This window comes from Ranitomeya imitator, chromosome 2, assembly GCF_032444005.1.
Source record: "Ranitomeya imitator isolate aRanImi1 chromosome 2, aRanImi1.pri, whole genome shotgun sequence".
Lineage (NCBI taxonomy): Eukaryota > Metazoa > Chordata > Amphibia > Anura > Dendrobatidae > Ranitomeya > Ranitomeya imitator.
In genome coordinates, this window is record NC_091283.1 from 39,388,440 (window position 1) to 39,410,313 (window position 21,874).

Consider the following 21,874-nt stretch of genomic DNA (forward strand, 5'->3'; position numbering starts at 1 on the left):
TTAGGGATGGAATAAGAGTGGTGGTGAGGTTTGGGAGGAGGTGGGATGGGATGGGGTTGAGCGCAAAGGTGGTGAGGTGTGATTTGGAGAGGAGACAATTAAGCTCCCCTTCAGTGATGTTGGAGAGGGTAGTTATGGGGTTTGGGTATTTGTCTGGTATACAAAGGGATTGTGGTGGTTGAACAATGAAGACTTGCCTTGTTTGGTCGATCTTATTTTTGAAGTGTGTGGCAAAGTCCTCAGCAGAGATGAGGGAGGTTGGAGGGGCAGTGGTGGACGGAGGAGGGAGTTAAAAGTTTTGAATAACTGTTTGGGGTTGTAGGATAGGTAAGATACAAGGGTTATGAAGTAGGCCTGTTTAGCAGAGGTGAGGGCAGATTTGATAGCGAGGGCCATATGTGTCATACTGTAATCAGTTTGTTTTAGCCAAGATCTAACATTTACCTGCCACTGAATATCTGATTGTAATGTTGGGATTAGGGTTGAGCGAAACGGGTCGAACATTTTCAAAAGTCGCCGACTTTTGGCTAAGTCGGGGTTTCATGAAACCCGATCCGACCCCTGTGCGGGGTCGGCCATGCGGTACGCGACTTTCGCGCCAAAGTCGCGTTTCAATGACGCGAAAAGCGCCATTTCTCAGCCAATGAAGGTAAACGCAGAGTGTGGGCAGCGTGATGACATAGGTCCTGGTCCCCACCATCTTAGAGAAGGGCATTGCAGTGATTGGCTTGCTGTCTGCGACGTCACAGGGGCTATAAAGAGGCGTTCCCGCCGACCGCCATCTTACTGCTGCTGATCTGAGCTTAGGGAGAGGTTGCTGCCGCTTTGTCAGAAGCAGGGATAGCGTTAGGCAGGGTCCATTAACCACAAAACCGCTTGTGCTGCAGCGATTTGCACTGTCCAACACCACCCTCGGTGTGCAGGGACAGTGGAAGTTTTTTTTTTTTTTTTTTTCCCCTCAGCGCTGTAGCTCATTGGGCTGCCCTAGAAGGCTCCCTGATAGCTGCATTGCTGTGTGTACGCCGCTGTGCAAACCAACTGCTTTTTTCAAAGCACAAATCCTCTTGTTCCTTCCTTTCTGCACAGCTATCTTTTTTGTTTGTCCACACTTTTTATTTCATTTGTGCATCAGTCCACTCCTTATTGCTGCCTGCCATACCTGGCTGAGATTACTGCAGGCAGGGAGATAGTAGCTGCCTGCCATACCTGGCTGAGATTACTGCAGGCAGGGAGATAGTAATTGTAGGACATTCCCTGTTTTGTTTTTTTTTTTTTTTTTGGTGGGAGATTAAGATTGGCAATTTGGCATTTCTGCTAGAGTTCCATCCCTGTGTGTGCCATCTCTCTCACATAGTGGGCCATAGAAAGCCTTTTCATTTTTCTGTATTTTTTTTTGTGGGGTGTATAAATTCTCCCTGATAAAAATACAGTGGGAGATTAATATTGGCCTTTGGGCTTGTGTGCCAGTCCTGAGTGTGCCATCTCTCTCACAAATAGTGGGCCATAGAAAGCCTATTTTATTTTTTTTTGGGTTTTATAAATTCTCCCTGAAAAAAGGGAGATTAATATTGGCCTCTGGGCTTGTGTGCCAGTTGTGAGCGTGCCATCTCTCTCACAAATAGTGGGCCATAGAAAGCCTATTTAATTTTTTTTTTGGTTTTATAAATTTTCCCTGAAAAAAGGGAGATTAATATTGGCCTCTGGGCTTGTGTGCCAGTTGTGAGCGTGCCATCTGTGCCAGCCCTGAGCGTGCCATCTCTCTCACAAATAGTGGGCCATAGAAAGCCTATTTAATTTTTTTTTTTGGTTTTATAAATTCTCCCTGAAAAAAAGGGAGATTAATATTGGCCTCTGGGGTTGTGTGCCAGTTGTGAGCGTGCCATCTGTGCCAGTCCTGAGCGTGCCATCTCTCTCACAAATAGTGGGCCATAGAAAGCCTATTTAATTTTTTTTTTGGTTTTATAAATTTTCCCTGAAAAAAGGGAGATTAATATTGGCCTCTGGGCTTGTGTGCCAGTTGTGAGCGTGCCATCTGTGCCAGTCCTGAGCGTGCCATCTCTCTCACAAATAGTGGGCCATAGAAAGCCTATTTAATTTTTTTTTTGGTTTTATAAATTTTCCCTGAAAAAAGGGAGATTAATATTGGCCTCTGGGCTTGTGTGCCAGTTGTGAGCGTGCCATCTGTGCCAGCCCTGAGCGTGCCATCTCTCTCACAAATAGTGGGCCATAGAAAGCCTATTTAATTTTTTTTTTTGGTTTTCATAAATTCTCCCTGAAAAAAAGGGAGATTAATATTGGCCTCTGGGGTTGTGTGCCAGTTGTGAGCGTGCCATCTGTGCCAGTCCTGAGCGTGCCATCTCTCTCACAAATAGTGGGCCATAGAAAGCCTATTTAATTTTTTTTTTGGTTTTCATAAATTTTCCCTGAAAAAAGGGAGATTAATATTGGCCTCTGGGCTTGTGTGCCAGTTGTGAGCGTGCCATCTGTGCCAGTCCTGAGCGTGCCATCTCTCTCACAAATAGTGGGCCATAGAAAGCCTATTTAATTTTTTTTTTGGTTTTATAAATTTTCCCTGAAAAAAGGGAGATTAATATTGGCCTCTGGGCTTGTGTGCCAGTTGTGAGCGTGCCATCTGTGCCAGTCCTGAGCGTGCCATCTCTCTCACAAATAGTGGGCCATAGAAAGCCTATTTAAATATTTTTTGGGTTTTATAAATTCTCCCAGAAAAAAAGGGAGATTAATATTGGCCTCTGGGCTTCTGTGCCAGTCCTGAGCGTGCCATCTGTGCCAGTCCTGAGCGTCCCATCTCTCTCACAAATAGTGGGCCATAGAAAGCCTATTTTTTTTTTTTTTTTGGGTTTTAGAAATTCTCCCTGAAAAAAAAAGGGAGATTAATATTGCCCTTTGGGCTTGTGTGCCAGTACTAAGCGTTCCATCTCTCTCTCTCTCTCAGTCAGTGGGCCATAGAACGCCTATTTTTGGTTTTATTTGTTTTCTAAATTCTCCCTGAAAAAATCATTTTATTTTATTTGGTTTCTAAATTCTTCCTGATAAAATCATATTTTTTTTATTATTTTTTTTTCTAAAGTCTCCCTGAAAAAAAAAAAAAAAAAACAACCAAAAAAAACAGTGGGAGATTAATATTGGCCTTTCTGCTTGTGTGCCAGTCTTGACTCCTGGGTGTGCCATCTGTCTCTCTCTCTCTCTCTCTCTCTCTCCAATTGTGGTCCATAGAAAGCCTATATTTTTTTTCCTTGATTTGGGTTCAAAAATCTACCAGAGAAAATAACTACATCAATCATTGGTAGAAAAATATTGGCCTCTGGGCTTGTGTGCCACTCCTGACTCCTGTGTGCGTCATCTCTCAGTCAGTGGGCCATAGAACGCCTATTTTTGTTTTTATTTGTTTTATAAATTCTCCCTGAAAAAATCATTTTATTTTATTTGGTTTCTAAATTCTTCCTGATAAAATCATATTTTTTTTATTATTTTTTTTCCTAAAGTCTCCCTGAAAAAAAAAAAAAAAAAACAAACCCAAAAAAAAATTGGGAGATTAATATTGGCCTTTCTGCTTGTGTGCCAGTCTTGACTCCTGGGTGTGCCATCTCTCTCTCTCTCTCTCTCTCTCTCTCTCTCTCTCTCTCCAATTGTGGTCCATAGAAAGCCTATATTTTTTTTCCTTGATTTGGGTTCAAAAATCTACCAGAGAAAATAACTCCATCAATCATTGGTAGAAAAATATTGGCCTCTGGGCTTGTGTGCCACTCCTGATTCCTGTGTGCGTCATCTCTCACTCAGTGGCCCATAGAAAGCATATAGTTTGTTACATTTGTTTTCTAAATTCTCCCTGCAAAAATCTATTTTATTTTTTTTTTGCGGTTTCTAAAGTGTTCCTGAAAAAAATAAAAATAAAAAAAAAATAATAGTGTGACATTAATATTAACATTTGTGCTTCAGTGACAGTCCTGCGTGTGGGGCATCTCTCTAATTTGCAGCCACCAAAAAAAGAGTGTGTAACATTGGCCCTGATTTTCGCTGTGGTCTCACCAACCTGTAAAGGGGTAGCTAAATCATACTGAAGTTATAGCTCACCGTGTAAGTTGTGTGACTGCAACAAATAACGTTAGTTTGGTTACGTTTTTAAAACAATGAGGAAGTCTAGTGGAAGAGGTCGTGGCCGGGGGCGTTCATTGTCAGCTGGTAATGAGGGTAGTGGTAGTGGTGGAGCATCAGGTGGTCATGGGGAAAAAAATATTGCACCTAAGTCTGGAGCTGTGGAGCCAGGTTCGTCGTCCGGCTACACAAGGCCTCGAACGCTCCCTTTTCTGGGATTAGGAAAACCGCTTTTAAAGCCGGAGCAGCAAGAGCAAGTTTTGGCTTATCTTGCTGACTCAGCCTCTAGCTCTTTTGCCTCCTCTCGTGAAACTGGTAAAAGTAAAAGCAGCGCGTCGTTAGTGGATGTTCACGGTCAGGGACAAGTCACTTCCTTGTCCTCTTCAGCAAAAACAACAACAGAGAAGAATGCAGCAGGCGACACAACGGGTTACTCCATGGAGCTCTTTACACATACCGTCCCTGGCTTAGAAAGTGAAGCAGTTAACAGTCCATGCCCATTACAAATTGAATCTGACATGGAGTGCACTGACGCACAGCCACAGCCAGACTACTATGCTGGTCCTTTGACTCAGACCACAACATTGCCCTCGCAGGGTGGTGATCAAGAATCAGACCCTGATGAGACTATGTTGCCCCATCACGAACGCTATACCACCGAACGACACGGTGACACAGACGAAGTTGCGCAGGAGGTACAAGAAGAGTTATTAGATGACCCAGTTCTTGACCCCGATTGGCAGCCATTGGGGGAACAGGGTGCAGGCGGCAGCAGTTCTGAAGCAGAGGAGGAGGAGGGGCCGCAGCAGGCATCAACATCGCCACAGGTTCCATCTGCCGGGCCCGTATCTTGCCCAAAACGCGTGGCAAAGCCAAAACCTGGTGGAGGACAGCGTGGCCATCCGGTTAAAGCTCAGTCTGCAATGCCTGAAAAGGTATCCGATGCTAGAAAGAGTGCAGTCTGGCATTTTTTTAAACAACATCCAATTGATCAGCGCAAAGTCATCTGTCAAAAATGTTCTACTTCCTTAAGCAGAGGTCAGAATCTGAAAAGTCTCAATACTAGTTGCATGCATAGACATTTAACCACCATGCATTTGAAAGCTTGGACTAACTACCAAACGTCCCTTAAGGTTGTTGCACCCTCGGCCAATGAAGCTAGTCATCAACGCAACATCCCTTCCGGCAGTGTAGGACCACCATTTAGCGCACCACCTGCTGTATCTGTGCAGGTATCTTTGCCAGGCCAAAGCAGTCAGGGTCAGGGAATCACCAGTTTCGTAGTAGGAAACACTGCATCTAGGGCACCGGCGGCAACAATACCATCTCCCACCGTCTCTCAGTCTGCCATGTCCACCGGCACCCCCGCTAGTTCCACGATCTCCAGCTCTCCAGTCCAGCTCACCCTACATGAGACTATGGTTAGAAAAAGGAAATACTTAGCCTCGCATCCGCGTACACAGGGTTTGAACGCCCACATAGCTAGACTAATCTCGTTAGAGATGATGCCCTACCGGTTAGTTGAAAGCGAAGCTTTCAAAGACCTGATGGACTACGCTGTACCACGCTACGAGCTACCCAGTCGACACTTTTTTTCCAGAAAAGCCATCCCAGCCCTCCACCAGCATGTTAAAGAGCGCATCGTCCATGCACTCAGGCAATCTGTGAGCACAAAGGTGCACCTGACAACAGATGCATGGACCAGTAGGCATGGCCAGGGACGTTACGTGTCCATCACGGCACACTGGGTAAATGTGGTGGATTCAGGGTCCACAGGGGACAGCAAGTTTGGGACAGTTCTGCCTAGCCCACGGTCTAGTAAACAGTTGTCTGTAGCCGTTCGCACCCCCTCCTCCTCCTCCTCCTCCTCGTCCTCCTGCAGAAGCAAGAGCTCGTCCACAGACCGCAGTCGCACAAACACTCCATCCGCACCTGCCACAGTTGCACACCAGGTCTCCCATTATGGGGCAGCTACTGGCATACGTCAGCAGGCTGTATTGGCTATGAAGTGTTTGGGCGACAATAGACACACCGCGGAAGTTCTGTCCGAGTTCTTGCAGCAAGAAACGCAGTCGTGGCTGGGCACTGTAGATCTTGAGGCAGGCAAGGTAGTGAGTGATAACGGAAGGAATTTCATGGCTGCCATCTCCCTTTCCCAACTGAAACACATTCCTTGCCTGGCTCACACCTTAAACCTGGTGGTGCAGTGCTTCCTGAAAAGTTATCCGGGGTTATCCGACCTGCTCCTCAAAGTGCGTGGACTTTGCGCACATATCCGCCGTTCGCCTGTACACTCCAGCCGTATGCAGACCTATCAGCGTTCTTTGAACCTGCCCCAGCATCGCCTAATCATAGACGTTGCAACAAGGTGGATTATGCCTTGCGTATCCTCAAAAGGGACACACGCATTACAAAAATGATGAACGATGACGATTACTGGTTGGCCTGCCTCCTTGATCCTCGCTATAAAGGCAAATTGCAAAATATTATGCCACATGAGAACTTGGAACTAATATTAGCAACAAAACAATCAACTCTTGTTGACCGTTTGCTTCTGGCATTCCCTGCACACAGCGCCCGTGATCGTTCTCACACGAGCTCCAGGGGCCAGCAGACCAGAGGTGTTAGAGGGGCAGAAATCAGAAGTGGCGTTGGCCAGAGGGTTTTCTGACCAGGTTGTGGAGTGATTTTTCTATGACCGCAGACAGGACAGGTACTGCAGCATCAATTCAAAGTGACAGGAGACAACATTTGTCCAGTATGGTTACAAACTATTTTTCATCCCTTATCGACGTTCTCCCTCAACCGTCATTCCCATTTGATTACTGGGCATCCAAATTAGACACCTGGCCAGAATTGGCAGAATATGCATTGCAGGAGCTTGCTTGCCCGGCAGCTAGTGTCCTATCAGAAAGAGTATTCAGTGCTGCAGGTTCAATACTAACCGAAAAAAGGACTCGTCTGGCTACCCAAAATGTAGATGATCTAACCTTCATTAAAATGAACCACAACTGGATTTCAAAATCTTTTGCCCCACCCTGCCCGGCTGACACCTAGCTTTCCTATGAAAAGGTCTTGCCTGTGGACTATTCTGAATGACTTTTCCAATCTCGTAATTTTCTTCACCTGATTGTCCAGCATACGACATGTTTCCACCTCACGAAATGGCCAAACTCCCCACACGGGGCCGTGCTATCGACACTTTGCGCTTGGACCCTTGAGAGTGCTGTTTGTCTGAAGAGGTGGGTGTGGCCGCTTTTGGTCGACGGCACTGCCACTGGGTCCCTCATAGTACAATAAAGTGTCTCTGGCGGTGGTGGTGCGCACCCAACGTCAGACACACCGTTGTAATATGAGGGGCCCTGTGCCTGTACCGCCGGCCACAAGACAGTTCCCCCCCCCCAGCTCAAACAGTGCTCTACCACTAGCAAAATTATCTCTCACAGCTTCACCAATGTGTAGTCTAGGCGCTGACATCCTTCAATGCCTGGCACTGACAATACCATTGTTTTGACATTTTTGTTATGTTAGGCCTTCGAAGCCTGTCTGCGGTCCCTTCTTTCTACAACTACTACACTAACCAGGCCACTGCTGGCCGTGTTACCCTGGAACCAATTTAAAAGTGCCTACAGTCAGCCCAATTTTGTTATGTTAGGCCTTGGAAGCCTGTCTGCGGTCACTCCTTCCACTAGACTTCCACTGACCAGACCACTGCTGCCCGTGTACCCCTGGAACCAATTTAAAAGTGCCTACAGCCAGCCCAAGTTTGTTATGTTAGGCCTTGGAAGCCTGTCTGCGGTCACTCCTTCCACTAGACTTCCACTGACCAGACCACTGCTGCCCATGTACCCCTGGAACCAATTTAAAAGTGCCTCCAGCCAGCACAAGTTTGTTATGTTAGGCCTTGGAAGCCTGTCTGCGGTCACTCCTTCCACTAGACTTCCACTGACCAGACCACTGCTGCCCATGTACCCCTGGAACCAATTTAAAAGTGCCTACAGCCAGCCCAAGTTTGTTATGTTAGGCCTTGGAAGCCTGTCTGCGGTCACTCCTTCCACTAGACTTCCACTGACCAGACCACTGCTGCCCGTGTACCCCTGGAACCAATTTAAAAGTGCCTACAGCCAGCCCAAGTTTGTTATGTTAGGCCTTGGAAGCCTGTCTGCGGTCACTCCTTCCACTAGACTTCCACTGACCAGACCACTGCTGCCCATGTACCCCTGGAACCAATTTAAAAGTGCCTACAGCCAGCACAAGTTTGTTATGTTAGGCCTTGGAAGCCTGTCTGCGGTCACTCCTTCCACTAGACTTCCACTGACCAGACCACTGCTGCCCATGTACCCCTGGAACCAATTTAAAAGTGCCTACAGCCAGCCCAAGTTTGTTATGTTAGGCCTTGGAAGCCTGTCTGCGGTCACTCCTTCCACTAGACTTCCACTGACCAGACCACTGCTGCCCGTGTACCCCTGGAACCAATTTAAAAGTGCCTACAGCCAGCCCAAGTTTGTTATGTTAGGCCTTCGAAGCCTGTCTGCGTCCCGTTCTTTCAACTACAACTACACTGACCAGGCCACTGATGGCCGTGTTCCCCTGGAACCAATTTTAACTTGCCTACAGCCAGCCCTATGTTATTATGTTAGGCCTTCGAAGCCTGTCTGCGTCCCGTTCTTTCAACTACAACTACACTGACCAGGCCACTGATGGCCGTGTTCCCCTGGAACCAATTTTAACTTGCCTACAGCCAGCCCAATGTTAGGCCTTTGATGCCTGTCTGCCGTCACTCCTTCCACTAGGCCTCCACTGACCTGTCTATTGCTGCCCGTGTACCCCTTGAACCAACCTAATCAAATATTTTAAAAATTAATTTGATTATAAAAAATAAGATCGTGTTGAGATTTCAAATGCAGACATTTTAACAATCAAAACAAACACACAACAAATATCTGGAACTGTACTACAAAGGTCCAACAGCTACAATTTCTTTCTCCTGCAAGAAGTTAACTGAAAGTTTTTTGGAGTTGTTAACACAGATATGGCATCCACCGAGTGTTGTCCTGTCGCGTCTCCTTTAAATTATTTCCAATAAGATGTTAAACTATTAATTTAATAAAATCAATAATTAAAAAATTAATTGAGTAAGTCAAAAGCACATTGCAAATAAACATTAATTACAAATCAAGAAGCATGGCGCGTCCGAGGGTGAGTAGATACCGAATAAGAATATAATCACCCTCGGACGCGCAATGCTTATTTAAAACAGCCTTCCTTCCTAAGAATCAGCCCTTCCGTGGTGTAGAGAGAGGTTGTGTTACACTCCAAGGTGTTCCCCAGGTTGCCTTTCCTGAGCTTCGATCTTCCGGCTCTCGTTTAGTAGCTGTTGGAAACTACGCTGCATTAGGCCTAGTAATTGTGTATGGGTGAAACAGTGGCGCATCTGCGGTCCCTCCTTCCACTAGGCCTCCTCTGACCTGTCTACTGCGGCCCGTGTACCCCTTGAACCAACCTAATAAAATATTTTAAAAATTAATTTGATTATAAAAAATAAGATCGTGTTGAGATCTCAAATGCAGACATTTTAACAATCAAAACAAACACACAACAAATATCTGGAACTGTACTACAAAGGTCCAACAGCTACAATTTCTTTCTCCTGCAAGAAGTTAACTGAAAGTTTTTTGGAGTTGTTAACACAGATATGGCATCCACCGAGTGTTGTCCTGTCGCGTCTCCTTTAAATTATTTCCAATAAGATGTTAAACTATTAATTTAATAAAATCAATAATTAAAAAATTAATTGAGTAAGTCAAAAGCACATTGCAAATAAACATTAATTACAAATCAAGAAGCATGGCACGTCCAAGGGTGAGTAGATACCGAATAAGAATATAATCACCCTCGGACGCGCAATGCTTATTTACAACAGCCTTCCTTCCTAAGAATCAGCCCTTTCGTGGTGTAGAGAGAGGTTGTGTTACACTAAGGTGTTCCCCGGGTTGCCTTTCATGAGCTTCGATCTTCCGGCTCTCGTTTAGTAGTTGGTGGAAACTACGCTGCATTAGGCCTACAAATTTGGTATGGGGTGTAGAGACAGGTTGTGTTACACTCCAAGGTTTTCACCAGGTTGCCTTTCCTGAGCTTCGATCTTCATGCTCTCGTTTAGTAGTTGTAGAAAAGTACGCTGCATTAGGCCTACAAAATGGGTATGGGGTGGAGAGAGATGGTGTGTTACACTCCAAGGTGTTCCCCAGGTTGCCTTTCCTGAGCTTCGATCTTCATGCTCTCGTTTAGTAGGTGTCGGAAAGTAGGCTGCATTAGGCCTAAAAAATGGGGAATGGGGTGGAAAGAGATGGTGTGTTACACTCCAAGGTGTTCCCCAGGTTTCCTTGCCATTGCTTCGGTCTTCCGACTCTCGTTTAGTAGTTGTAGAAAAGTACACTGCATTAGGCCTAAAAAATGGGTATGGGGTGGAGAGAGATGGTGTGTTACACTCCAAGGTGTTCCCCAGGTTGCCTTTCCTGAGCTTCTATCTTCAGGCTCTCATTAAATTGTGGTTAAATGGAACAACTGCATTTGGCGTACTAGTTGGTTTGGGGCCTACTATCGGTGTCTGCCACTCCTTGCTGTTCTCCTGGTTTCCTGTCCTGAAATTCCATTTTCAGCCTCTCGTTAAGTAGTTGTTAATGTTAGACTGCATTTGGCCTACTTGTTGGGTTGGGGCCTACTATCGGTGTCTGCCACTCCTTGCTGTTCTCCTCCACTGAACAAAGCTGTGCCGCCTGTTTACTACGGTTGCCAATTTTGAACTGCATTTCGACTACTTACTGATTTGGCCCTACTCTCTGTGTCAGCCTCTCATTCCAGTTGTCCTCCACTGCAATGCCCCCTGGTTATTCCTGTGTTACCAATTTTGAACTGCATTTAGCCCACTTTCTTCTTTGGGCCTATATCTGTGTTTCCACTTCATCGTGCCCATTGCCCAGCCAGTGATAGATGAGTCTGCTGGTACATTGACCCATAACGCAACATTCCCCGTGCACGCTACACAACAACATTGTGACCCTGCTGAAAGTCAGGTTGCTCTTCCCGCATACCATACCACCTTACACGGGGACAAAGAGGAAGGTGCAGATGAAAGTGCAGGTTCCTTCATCAGGTGGGGGGAGGAATACTAGTTGGCGACGTCACTGGCACAGGGCCTCTCATAGTACGCAAAAGTGTTGCTGCCGGTGGGAGGCGCCCCCGCCGTGCAAACACACCGCTGTACTTTGAGGGGCCCTGTGCCAGTGCCAATGCCAACGAGTGGGCCCCCCCTGCTTGCTCAGGTTCACAGCACTTGCAAAGTTGAAATACTTACCTCTCCCTGCTCCACTGCCGTGACGTGGTCCAGATTTCCTGGGCCCACTAATTACTTGAACCAGCCCTACCCCCCACAACTTTAGCCAAATGACCCCCAATTTCAAATGCCTTCCAATTATTATAAGGTAAATTACGCTTGACAAGCTTCATTAAGAAGAATGGATGGTATTGACATTAAAATGTGTACTCTAGGTGTTTTCCTGGCCCCCACTCACTGCCGACTATGCTGCCCCATTGACTTGCATTGGGTTTCGTGTTTCGGTCGATCCCGACTTTACGTCATAATCGGCCGATTTCACTCGACCCGACTTTGGACATAGTCGGGTTTCGCAAAACCCGGCTCGACTCTAAAAAGGTCAAGGTCGCTCAACTCTAGTTGGGATGAATTAGGACCACGTCTCTCAACCCCAACATGTATTTTGCCCCGCATCTCTCCCCCTGTGTACAGTAAAACTTGTATAATGTTAAAAAATGTTATAAATATTTTTTTGCATAAATCATTTCTAAAGTGGGAATTGTGTAAACATTTCAAAAATTTCTCTTTTTTGCTTCTTAGATATGGATAATTGTATTGTCTGCCCTGAAGATAAATGGCCCAATATAAAGAGAAATGAATGCATTTCAAAAACTGTAATTTTTCTATCATTCCCGGATCCTTTAGGAGTAACACTGACAACATCTTCTGCAATTTGCTTTATTATTGCAGTAGTAGTTCTAGGAATATTTACAGTATATAGGGAAACCCCCATAGTCAAGGCCAGTAACCGAGACCTGAGTTACATTCTGCTCTTATCACTGATGATCTCCTTTTTGTGCACTCTGATGTTCATTGGCCGACCAACAAGGTTGAACTGCATCTCGAGACAAGTGACTTTTTGTATTGTCTTCACTCTATCTGTTTCCTCGACTCTGGCCAAGAATATTGCAATTTTAGCGGTGTTCAAATCCACCAATCCTGAAAACAAATTGTGGCCAAAGTTTCTATTCCCTAAAGTCATCATATTACTCTGCTGTCTAAACCAAGTTACAATCTGTGCTATTTGGTTGAGTGGATGGCCACCTTTTCCAGAATCAGATACAAATACCGAATTAGGTAAGATAATATTACAGTGTAATGAAGGATCAACCTTGGCGTTCTACATGGCTCTTGGATACATTGGTCTTCTGGCGTTCTTCAGTTTTATACTGGCCTTCTGTGTTAGGAAGCTGCCTGACCGATATAATGAAGCTCATCATATAACTTTTAGCATGTTCGTCTTCTGTGTTGTCTGGATCACCTTCATACCAGTGTACCTTAGGACCAAAGGCAAATACTTGGTGGCCCTTGAGATGTTTGCTATCTTGGCATCAAGTTTTGGTCTTTTGGTCTGTATCTTTATTCCGAAATGCTATACAATTATTTTGAAGCCAGAAATGAACATTCGAGATAAAATACATATTAGGTTATGTTAGAATTCATAAATACTTGGATAATTATATTTTTAGCATTAAAAGAATGAACCTCTTGAAGTTTCATTTAAGGTGAGTGATGTTATTGGAGATATTGTCGGAAGTGTTGACTTGGCAATATTTTTGTGTAAGAAATAAAGGGTCTGAATCTTTTAGAATTGAGAACACTAATTAGATGGAAGCTTACTGTTTTTCCCATCTTGAACATTTGTAATAAGTAAGTTAATGCTTTGAAACCCAATGTATTCATAGGGGTGGCATGGTGCCATGTTCTCGAGGTAAATGTAGACCCCACTGGTAAGACCTGCATCTATAGGACATTTGTTTCATATCTTCTGTCCAGTTGGTACAACCTTTTTAAAGACTGTTCATATGTGGTTTTACAAGAGCAAATAACCTTTTAAGGACACCACCTAAAGTGGCACTCAAAGGGATTTTCATGGACTTTTGTAATTTACAATGAATAACAAAATTGTATTTAAAATCCAATGTATTTATGTGTTCATAGTAAAGTAGTGTCGTCTCTTTTTACTAATTGTCACTAATTGTCCCTATGAAATCACTGAGTCTCCGGAGACTTAAGGTACCGTCACACTAGACGATATCGCTAGCGATCCGAGACGTTGCAGCGTCCTGGCTAGCGATATCGTCCAGTGTGACAGGCAGCAGCAATCAGGATCCTGCTGTGCTGTCGCTGGTCGGGGAAGAAAGTCCAGAACTTTGTTTCGTCGCTGGACTCCCCGCAGACATCGCTGAATCGGCGTGTATGACACCGATTCAGCGATGTCTTCGCTGGTAACCAGGGTAAACATCGGGTTACTAAGCGCAGGGCCGCGCTTAGTAACCCGATGTTTACCCTGGTTACCATCGTTAAAGTAAAAAAAACAACCGCTACATACTTACCTACCGCTGCCTGTCCTCGGCGCTCTGCTTCTCTGTTCTGGCTGTGAAAGCAGAGCGGCCGGAAAGCAGAGCGGTGACGTCAACATTGCGCGACGTCATTTCCGGTTCTTCGGGGCTACTTCCGGTCGGCGCCACCATACACCTTTCCCTATATAAACGCTACCATTACCTTACGCTTATGCAGCACAGCAGGGCACGGGAGCGCCGCTCTACACTCTCCTATCCACAGGTAATATTGCAGAATTATGCAGTTCTATATACACTTTATCTTACAGTTTACCAGGATTTCTTATGTCATATTCATGCCCGCAGGTACCACTATCTAGCGTCAGCTAGCCTCCATCTAGATGCTTTCTACATCAGCTCTAGGTATTTGTATACACTTTTTTGGCACACATCCATATTTAGTTTCCTTCCTAATTATCACACTATTCCCCACAGCATAATTGTGCAGTTCATTAGTCCATCCCGGCTGGGATACTCTCAGTGCTCTTTGTTACATACCATTTTAAGGTAAATCCTTACTTCCCTTGTCCCACTCTGGTGTGACTCTGTACATATCTTAATATGTTCTTTCAGCACGATTGGTGATGCTATATCCCTCTTTTATTGGGACTGTTCTTCATTCAGAATTATTATTGTCCTTGGGGCTATCTCTTCGGGCTCTGTGCCTTTGGTGTACGTTTCTGTTTTGACGCTGCTATAGTCATTTTATTTTTGTATGTTTGTTATGATTTATGTATTTGTATTTTTCATTTTTCCACAGCGTTTTATGATTAAGAACCCGGTTGGGTTCGAAACATCATCTGTATGCACGCTTTTCTACTGCATTTATATTGGCATTGCTGTCTATTCAATGTGTATGTACACCAATAAATTGTTTATAGTTCACTTGCAAAATATTCCATCCGTGAGTGCGGTGTTTTTTCCTATTTCTGCTATTAAGGACTACTTTGTCCGTTACACCAGCACCCTCCTCTGGTATAGCAAGAGTGCAGAGTGCAGACTAATTTCTCTTTGATGTGGAAAGTAAGATATGCCTAAACAGTGGGAACTCCCCTAAAGTGGTGCCATTTTGAAAACTAGACCCCTCAAGGAATGTAGCAAGTTATGTAATGAATGAGCATCATGAACCCCCAAATGCTTCACAAAAATTTATACTGCTACCTGTGAAAATAAAAAAATCACATTTTTTACCACAAAAATGTTATTTTACCCCTAATTTTTTTTTATTTTCACAATAATAACAGGAGAAATTGCACCATACAATTTGTTGTTCAATTTCTCCTTAGTAAGCGAATACCTGATATGTGGGTGAAAACTACTGTTTGGGTGCATGACAGAGCTGAGAAGGGAAGTAGCGCCAAATTACTTTTTGAACTCAAAATTTGCTGGAATCATTAGTGGAAGCCATGTCGAATTTGGAGAGCCCTTGATGTGCTTGATTGTCAGTAGGAAAAATGGGTGAAAATGGCACCAAAATTTGTCTCTAGAATAATCTGCGGACTCAACTAGGGCACCCCTAGCTTAATAGGGTATTTAGTGTATTTAAGAAACATTGGAGTGTCTTGCTAGCTGACCTGAATCTTATCACACTTGTCCCACCAACACCCAGGGTGATCTACCGGAGTGGATGGTCTATAGCGGATCAACTAACACACAGCCTATACTCCAAACCACAGACAACAGGCTCGTGGTTGGACAGGAAAATATGTGGCTCATACAGGTGTCGTAATTGTTGTAACTGTAAATGGATGAATCCATGTAAGACCTTTACCAGTTCAGCATCTGGGAAAATCTTCTCTATAAGAGATTTTGGAAACTGCAAATCATCAGGCCTGGTATGTAAGGCCACATGTACCTACCCCTTAAACTATATAGGGAACACCATAAGAGAGTTGAGGAGATGGGTGGGCAGGCTCGGACTGGCCCACCGGAGAACCGGAGGATTCTCCGGTGGGCCCAAGCACTGACACCTGCTGTGTGAGCCCCCACTGCTCCAGGGTGGGGAAGGAGGGGGTGCTGTCACACACATGGGTGGGGTCTGTGGGGAAGGAGGGGTTGCTGTCACACACATGGGGGGTCTGAAGGAGGACATAAGCCGGCGCGCCATGCAAGATGGGAGCGGGGGGTGGAGAGATAAGCCATGCATACAGGGGGGGGGGATAAGATTCATGCATTCGGGGGGGGAATACGAGCCATGCATTCAGGGGGGAATATGAGCCAAGCATAGAGGGGGAATATGAGCCATGCATTCGGGGGGGGAATATGAGCCATGCATTCGGGGGGGGAATATGAGCCATGCATACAGGAGGGGGAATATGAGCCATGCATACAGGAGGGGGATATGAGCCATGCATACAGGGGGGGTCATTATACAGTATTGAGCATCATGTGGGATCATTATACAGTATGGAGAACTGTGTGTGCCCATTATACAGTATTGAGCATCATGTGTGGCCATTATACAGTATTGAGCATCATGTGTGGCCATTATACAGTGTTGAGCATCATGTGTGGCCGTTATACAGTATGGAGCATCATGTGTGGCCAATGGACATTATACAGTATGGAGCATCATGTGTGGCCGTTATACAGTATGGAGCATCATGTGTGGCCGTTATACAGTATGGAGCATCATGTGTGGCCATTATACAGTATGGAGCATCATGTGTGGCCATTATACAGTGTTGAGCATCATGTGGGGCTATTATACAGTATTGAGCATCATGTGTGGCCGTTATACAGTATGGAGCATCATGTGTAGCCAATGGACATTATACAGTATGGAGCATCATGTGTGGCCGTTATACAGTATGGAGCATCATGTGTGGCCGTTATACAGTATGGAGCATCATGTGTGGCCGTTATACAGTATGGAGCATCATGTGTGGCCGTTATACAGTATGGAGCATCATGTGTGGCCGTTATACAGTATGGAGCATCATGTGTGGCCGTTATACAGTATGGAGCATCATGTGTGGCCGTTATACAGTATGGAGCATCATGTGTGGCCATTATACAATATGGAGAACTGTGTGTGGCCGTTATACAGTATGGAGCACTATGTGTGGCCATTATACAGTATGGAGTGCTATGTGTGGCCATTATACAGTATGGAGCACTGTGTGGCCATTATACAGTATGGAGCATCATGTTTGTGGCCATTATACAGTATTGAGCATTATGTGTGGCCATATTTTTTTTTGTTTATAATTATTGTATATAAAACAGTGTCATCAGCAGTGCTAAATGGGTGTGGTTGGGACGTGGATATGGGTGTGACTAGTTGTGAAATGGGTGTGGTAAGAGGCGTGGCCTAAAATTTGCCGCGGCACACTACGCGCGCTGCAAACTTTATTCCTCCTTCCTTTCTTCAAAAGTTGGGAGGTATTGTACCACATTTGCCAGATCACGGCAAGTGCCACAAATCCCATCGGGAATGAATGAGGTCAAACGCAGTATTGCTGTAAGTGATCCGTTACTCGGCAGATGCAGAAAAACTGCCGGATCTACGGCAAAAGGCGACTTTCACATCAGCGATTCTTGCCAAAGTCTATGCCGATAGTGTCAAACTCACCAATGGGGGAGGCAGGACTAAAAGTGCCTAGGGCAGCAGAAACTCTAAATACGGCCCATGGGGGCTACATTATATTCTGTGGGGGGACTGCATTCTACTCAGGGTACTACATTATATTATGGGGGGCTACATCATACTATATGAGGGGGCTACAGTATACTCTATGGGGGGGACTGTGTCATACCTGAAGGGGTTGCATTATATTTTGTGGGGTGCTGCATTATATTCTATGAGAGGGGACCGCATTATATTTTATGAGGGGGCTACATTATATTCTGTGAGGGGGCTACCTCAACCCTTGCTACATTATTAAGACGTGAACTACCTTATATTATACCCTGATATTAGCGATTTTTACCGCACAATTGGTGGTCTTGTATCTATTTCTATGTAGCTACATAGTGGGCCCCAAGAATGATTTTCTCTGGTGGGCCCAAGGTGCTCCAGTCCGACGCTGTGGGTGGGTGAACATCTAGGGGACATCCGGAATAAATGGGACACTGCAATAGCAAGACATATAAACAATGTATGTGATGGCCGTCTTAATTACATTTCTTTCTGTATGGTGGAGCTCATTAAACTATCGATCAGAGGGGGAATTTGGACAGGAGAATTCTTCAAAAGGAAGCCAAATGGATCTTTAAGATTCAATCTTTGAGCCCCAAGGGGCTTAATGAACCAGTCCTATATACATGCTTCCTGTAAACAGTATGCCTCCCTTGTGCCCTCTACCCAACATGTTGTCGGTTTTGGCCATACTCTATGAAGCTGGGTTGTATCACCTTGTATGATATCTCTATTATGAGCTCTTTATCTTTTCTAACTCTGTTCTACATTAAATAGTGGCATCACTAGTAACAACTGTTAGGAAACCTCTGTCCCATTTATTAATTCCCCTCTTCTGTGTACCAATATACTAGATCTACCTGTTTGATAGCACCAATCCAATTACTCTACTCTCACAACGGAGTGCATTGGAGAAATCTTTTTATTGGGCTACATTATTGGGGCACTTCTAGGCTGTTGTTTATGTATCTCAATCTCAGCCAGGGATGTAGTATTATATCTCGTCCATATTTGCAGGTCTGTGTTGCGCTTACGCACCTTCAGGGAATAGCACAGTCTTCCTCGGTATCTCCAGCTCCGCTCTCTCATACATACGCGTCTAATGCTTATGCATTCGAGTGTGGAATGCAAGCACTTCCGGCCCCGGTGGAAGTGTTGTTATCTTGCGTGTGCGATATCTAGCACCTATGCATTCCAACGTGGAAAACGAGTACTTCCGGTATCCGGCAGAAGCATCGCGCCGGCATCCAGTTGGGATCAGAGCAATGCTACAATAAACACTCACTCGATACTCTGAATGGACATATACAAATGAGATGTATGAGCTGCTCTACACGGTGACTACTCGGGATTCCTGGTTTGGGGAGAAAATGACAAAAAAGGGGTAAGGGAGGGGCTACTCATCTAAACCCACCCTGGCCACACCAAACTGACCAATGTTAGAACTTTTCTTTAGCGCTGCTGGTGGTATTCTGACGGATAGGTGAATCCAGCTGTCCCCTGAATTGTAGACCGCCAAACATTCATCAAGATGAACAAGTCATGGATCTCCAATGACCTTTGAACCCCAGTCGCAGACTGGTAAGACTAGGCAATGGTGTCATTGTTAGCGCGCTGCATTTATCTCTTCTTATTGCAAAAGGAGGGAGGATGTGTCAAATAACATTGGTCTTAAGGGAATCTCCAGGTGAGGAATAATACACAGAAAACAGCTGAAATAAGAGAGAAATGGTTACAGGAACACGACACAAGCAAAGACTCATGGTGGGAGAAACATTATCGTTCATGAATCCAGCCAATTGGTTTGAGGGTCTAAGTGGGTGGCTCTTAGGGCTTCTACAAACCTATATGCAACAATAATTGTTTTTTTCAGCTTCTTGTAATCAGGTCAATGTGTAAGGGAAACCTTGCAAATAACCCTTTGTTGTTTATTGTGAACCTAAAATGGGAGGAGATCCATTGTTGTGATACATTTCAGATAGGGAACCGAGATGACGCAATTAGGAAAGTCCAAAGAATGTGAGTAGTGCGCTCCTATATACCTCCTAAAATACTTGGTCACATGAGAGGGGAATGTGAGAGAACAGACTCTATTTTGCCTAATAGCTGAATTAGTGTATACATTTTGTCTCATAACTCATGTATCATGGTGATCAAATAACACTGCTGACCCTTAGTTTCCATTGGTCACATCTTTCAACGGGAACTTTCCTTTGTTTGTGACACTATTTAAACTTGAGCTGTACATCAAGAAACCAGAAATCCTGCTTAGTACACTATGCTAAGGTTGTGCTGTTTGATTTCCTAAAGCTCATAAAACATATCTTATTATTTGGGGTTCAAAAGGCATAGAAGTGAGTGGATTTCATTCACACCAGGAAACTTGATACAGCTTAGCTAAAGATGTGGAAAGCATCAGAAGAAATGGAGGAAAAAAATACAAGTGTAAAAGTGAAAAAATAAAAGTGTAAAAATAAAATTAAGTCTCATTGGGAAGGGGTTAAAGTGGATCAGTCAGCATATTTCATGGTATTGTAAGGTACTAGCAGGAATGAGGGGTGTAGTGACAAGCAGGAGACAGAGCAAGAGTTAACGGATTCTTTATATTTAACTAAAACAGAAGTAATTCTTCACACAGGGAGCATAGGGGAACAATATGTGAGTAACACTAAAATGTTAACGACAACAGGGTAATTAGCAGAGGGTCAAGTGGCAAGTTAACTTATCAGCCTCTGGTTCCTGGACAGTGGAGGCTGGAAAATCCCATGATGGCGCCGTAGGTGACGCGAGAAGTCTCTAAGCCGGTCCTGGAGGCAAGTAAAGCACTGTCTCTGTGCGGCTGCAAAGTATCCAGGTCTTCCTGCAGATGGTCTCCTTATCTTGGTATTGAATGCTGTCCGCGTGCAAACACGTAGCACCGCATGTGTGATACACTGTCCGGGGAAGCAGGCCACAGTCTCCCTCCTGCACTCAGCTTGCACCCCAGGATCAGTACTGCGCAGTGCACCCACAGATGTCAGCGGTATAGTCTGGTAAGCGGTATTGGGGTCAGCGGGAAGCATGGGAAAGTTCCCTACAGAAGCAGAGTCTGTCTGAATGGGGACCATAGTCAGTTCACGTGGCCCTGTCAATAGTCGTTGATCAGCAGAGAGGGAGACAACCTTGTCCTGTTGCACATGCTGGGTACTCGCCAAAAGCCGCGTCTTCCCACGCTCAGTCCCTTTTATATCCGACCCACCCCCATCAGTCAGGTGAAAAGGTCTGCTCCAGTCAGAAAGTCTTTCCCCCACCAACAATGGTGGCAGCCCCAACAATTCCAACCTAGCCTGGTCCATCTTCCTACAGTACTAACTGTAAAAATTATCTATAAGTAGATCTCTTTGACCTGATTTCCTTTTATTCGACATTTCAAAAGGTTGCAATCCATTAGTTGCATAGCGAAACCCCACACACATATTTCACCAACTTTTTAAAATTGTGGACAGCTATGCCATTTTTCTAGGCACATTTGTGAAAATCTGAGGATGACTTAAAAAGTATCATGAATAAAATGGGGGTGAATCATTGAGACTGGTGTAGCGCATGCAAGTCTTAAAGAAATTATTTCTAGAGTACAAAGAGCTGATTCATTAAGTGACTTGTGCTGTATATTGAATCAGGTGTGTCTGATACCCAACATGCGCCTTTTCCACCGACTACCGTACATTTCTGGAGTAAATAATGGCACTTTAATGACAGCTTGGTCACATTCATCATTAAAGTTTGACCACACCCTGCCCCAGTGCTGGAACACCCATATTGATGTATCTTCCCAGGACTTTTGTGTAAATGTCAAAAGTTGTAATAGTTTTGTGTAACTGCTGAGTTGCGCAAACATTTGTGACTTATAAAGCTGTTTATGCCAGGTTTCTGGCATAAGCAACTTAATGAATCGGCCCCAATAAATTTATTGTACAGTACATATTATCTCTGGTGGGTAAACTTCTCCCATAACTTTTTTTCTTTATTTATCAGAATTTGTATTATGTGTCCTTTGGGTTTCTACCATTGAAGTCATTAATCCGTTCAGCTTTTATTGACACAAGGGAAATCCTCAAATTCTATTTGTTGCCTATTTAAATCCATGCTTCTATTATGACCATGCACATACATTCGTGCACAATATCTCCAACGCAACCATTCTTTCATTTAATCCCCTAATTCCATCACTATCAGTTTCCCAAGATTTATGGTCATTACTACGGACACTTTCCTCTTCTCTTTGCTGGATATATAGCTTACATGTGTCATGTTTGACATGAGGCAAATAAAAGGCTTCCATTTCTAGTATGTACATATGACAGGTAATACTGAGAATCTTTTCCACTATTCATATTGTAATAAATTCCTTATAGAAATCATTTTCAG

The 21,874-nt window shown here is 44.5% G+C and overlaps 1 protein-coding gene across 1 annotated transcript in view; it reads left to right on the forward strand.

Annotated features, from left to right (window-relative positions):
• Positions 1-18,106, forward strand: part of LOC138666220 (vomeronasal type-2 receptor 26-like) — a 94,612-nt gene extending 76,506 nt beyond the window's left edge. The window contains exons 5-6 of the mRNA XM_069754457.1: positions 12,026-12,911; positions 17,995-18,106. Of these exons, the coding sequence (XP_069610558.1) occupies positions 12,026-12,911; positions 17,995-18,106 (998 nt within the window). The remainder of the gene's footprint in view (positions 1-12,025; positions 12,912-17,994) is intronic.
• The last annotated feature ends 3,768 nt before the right edge of the window (positions 18,107-21,874 follow it).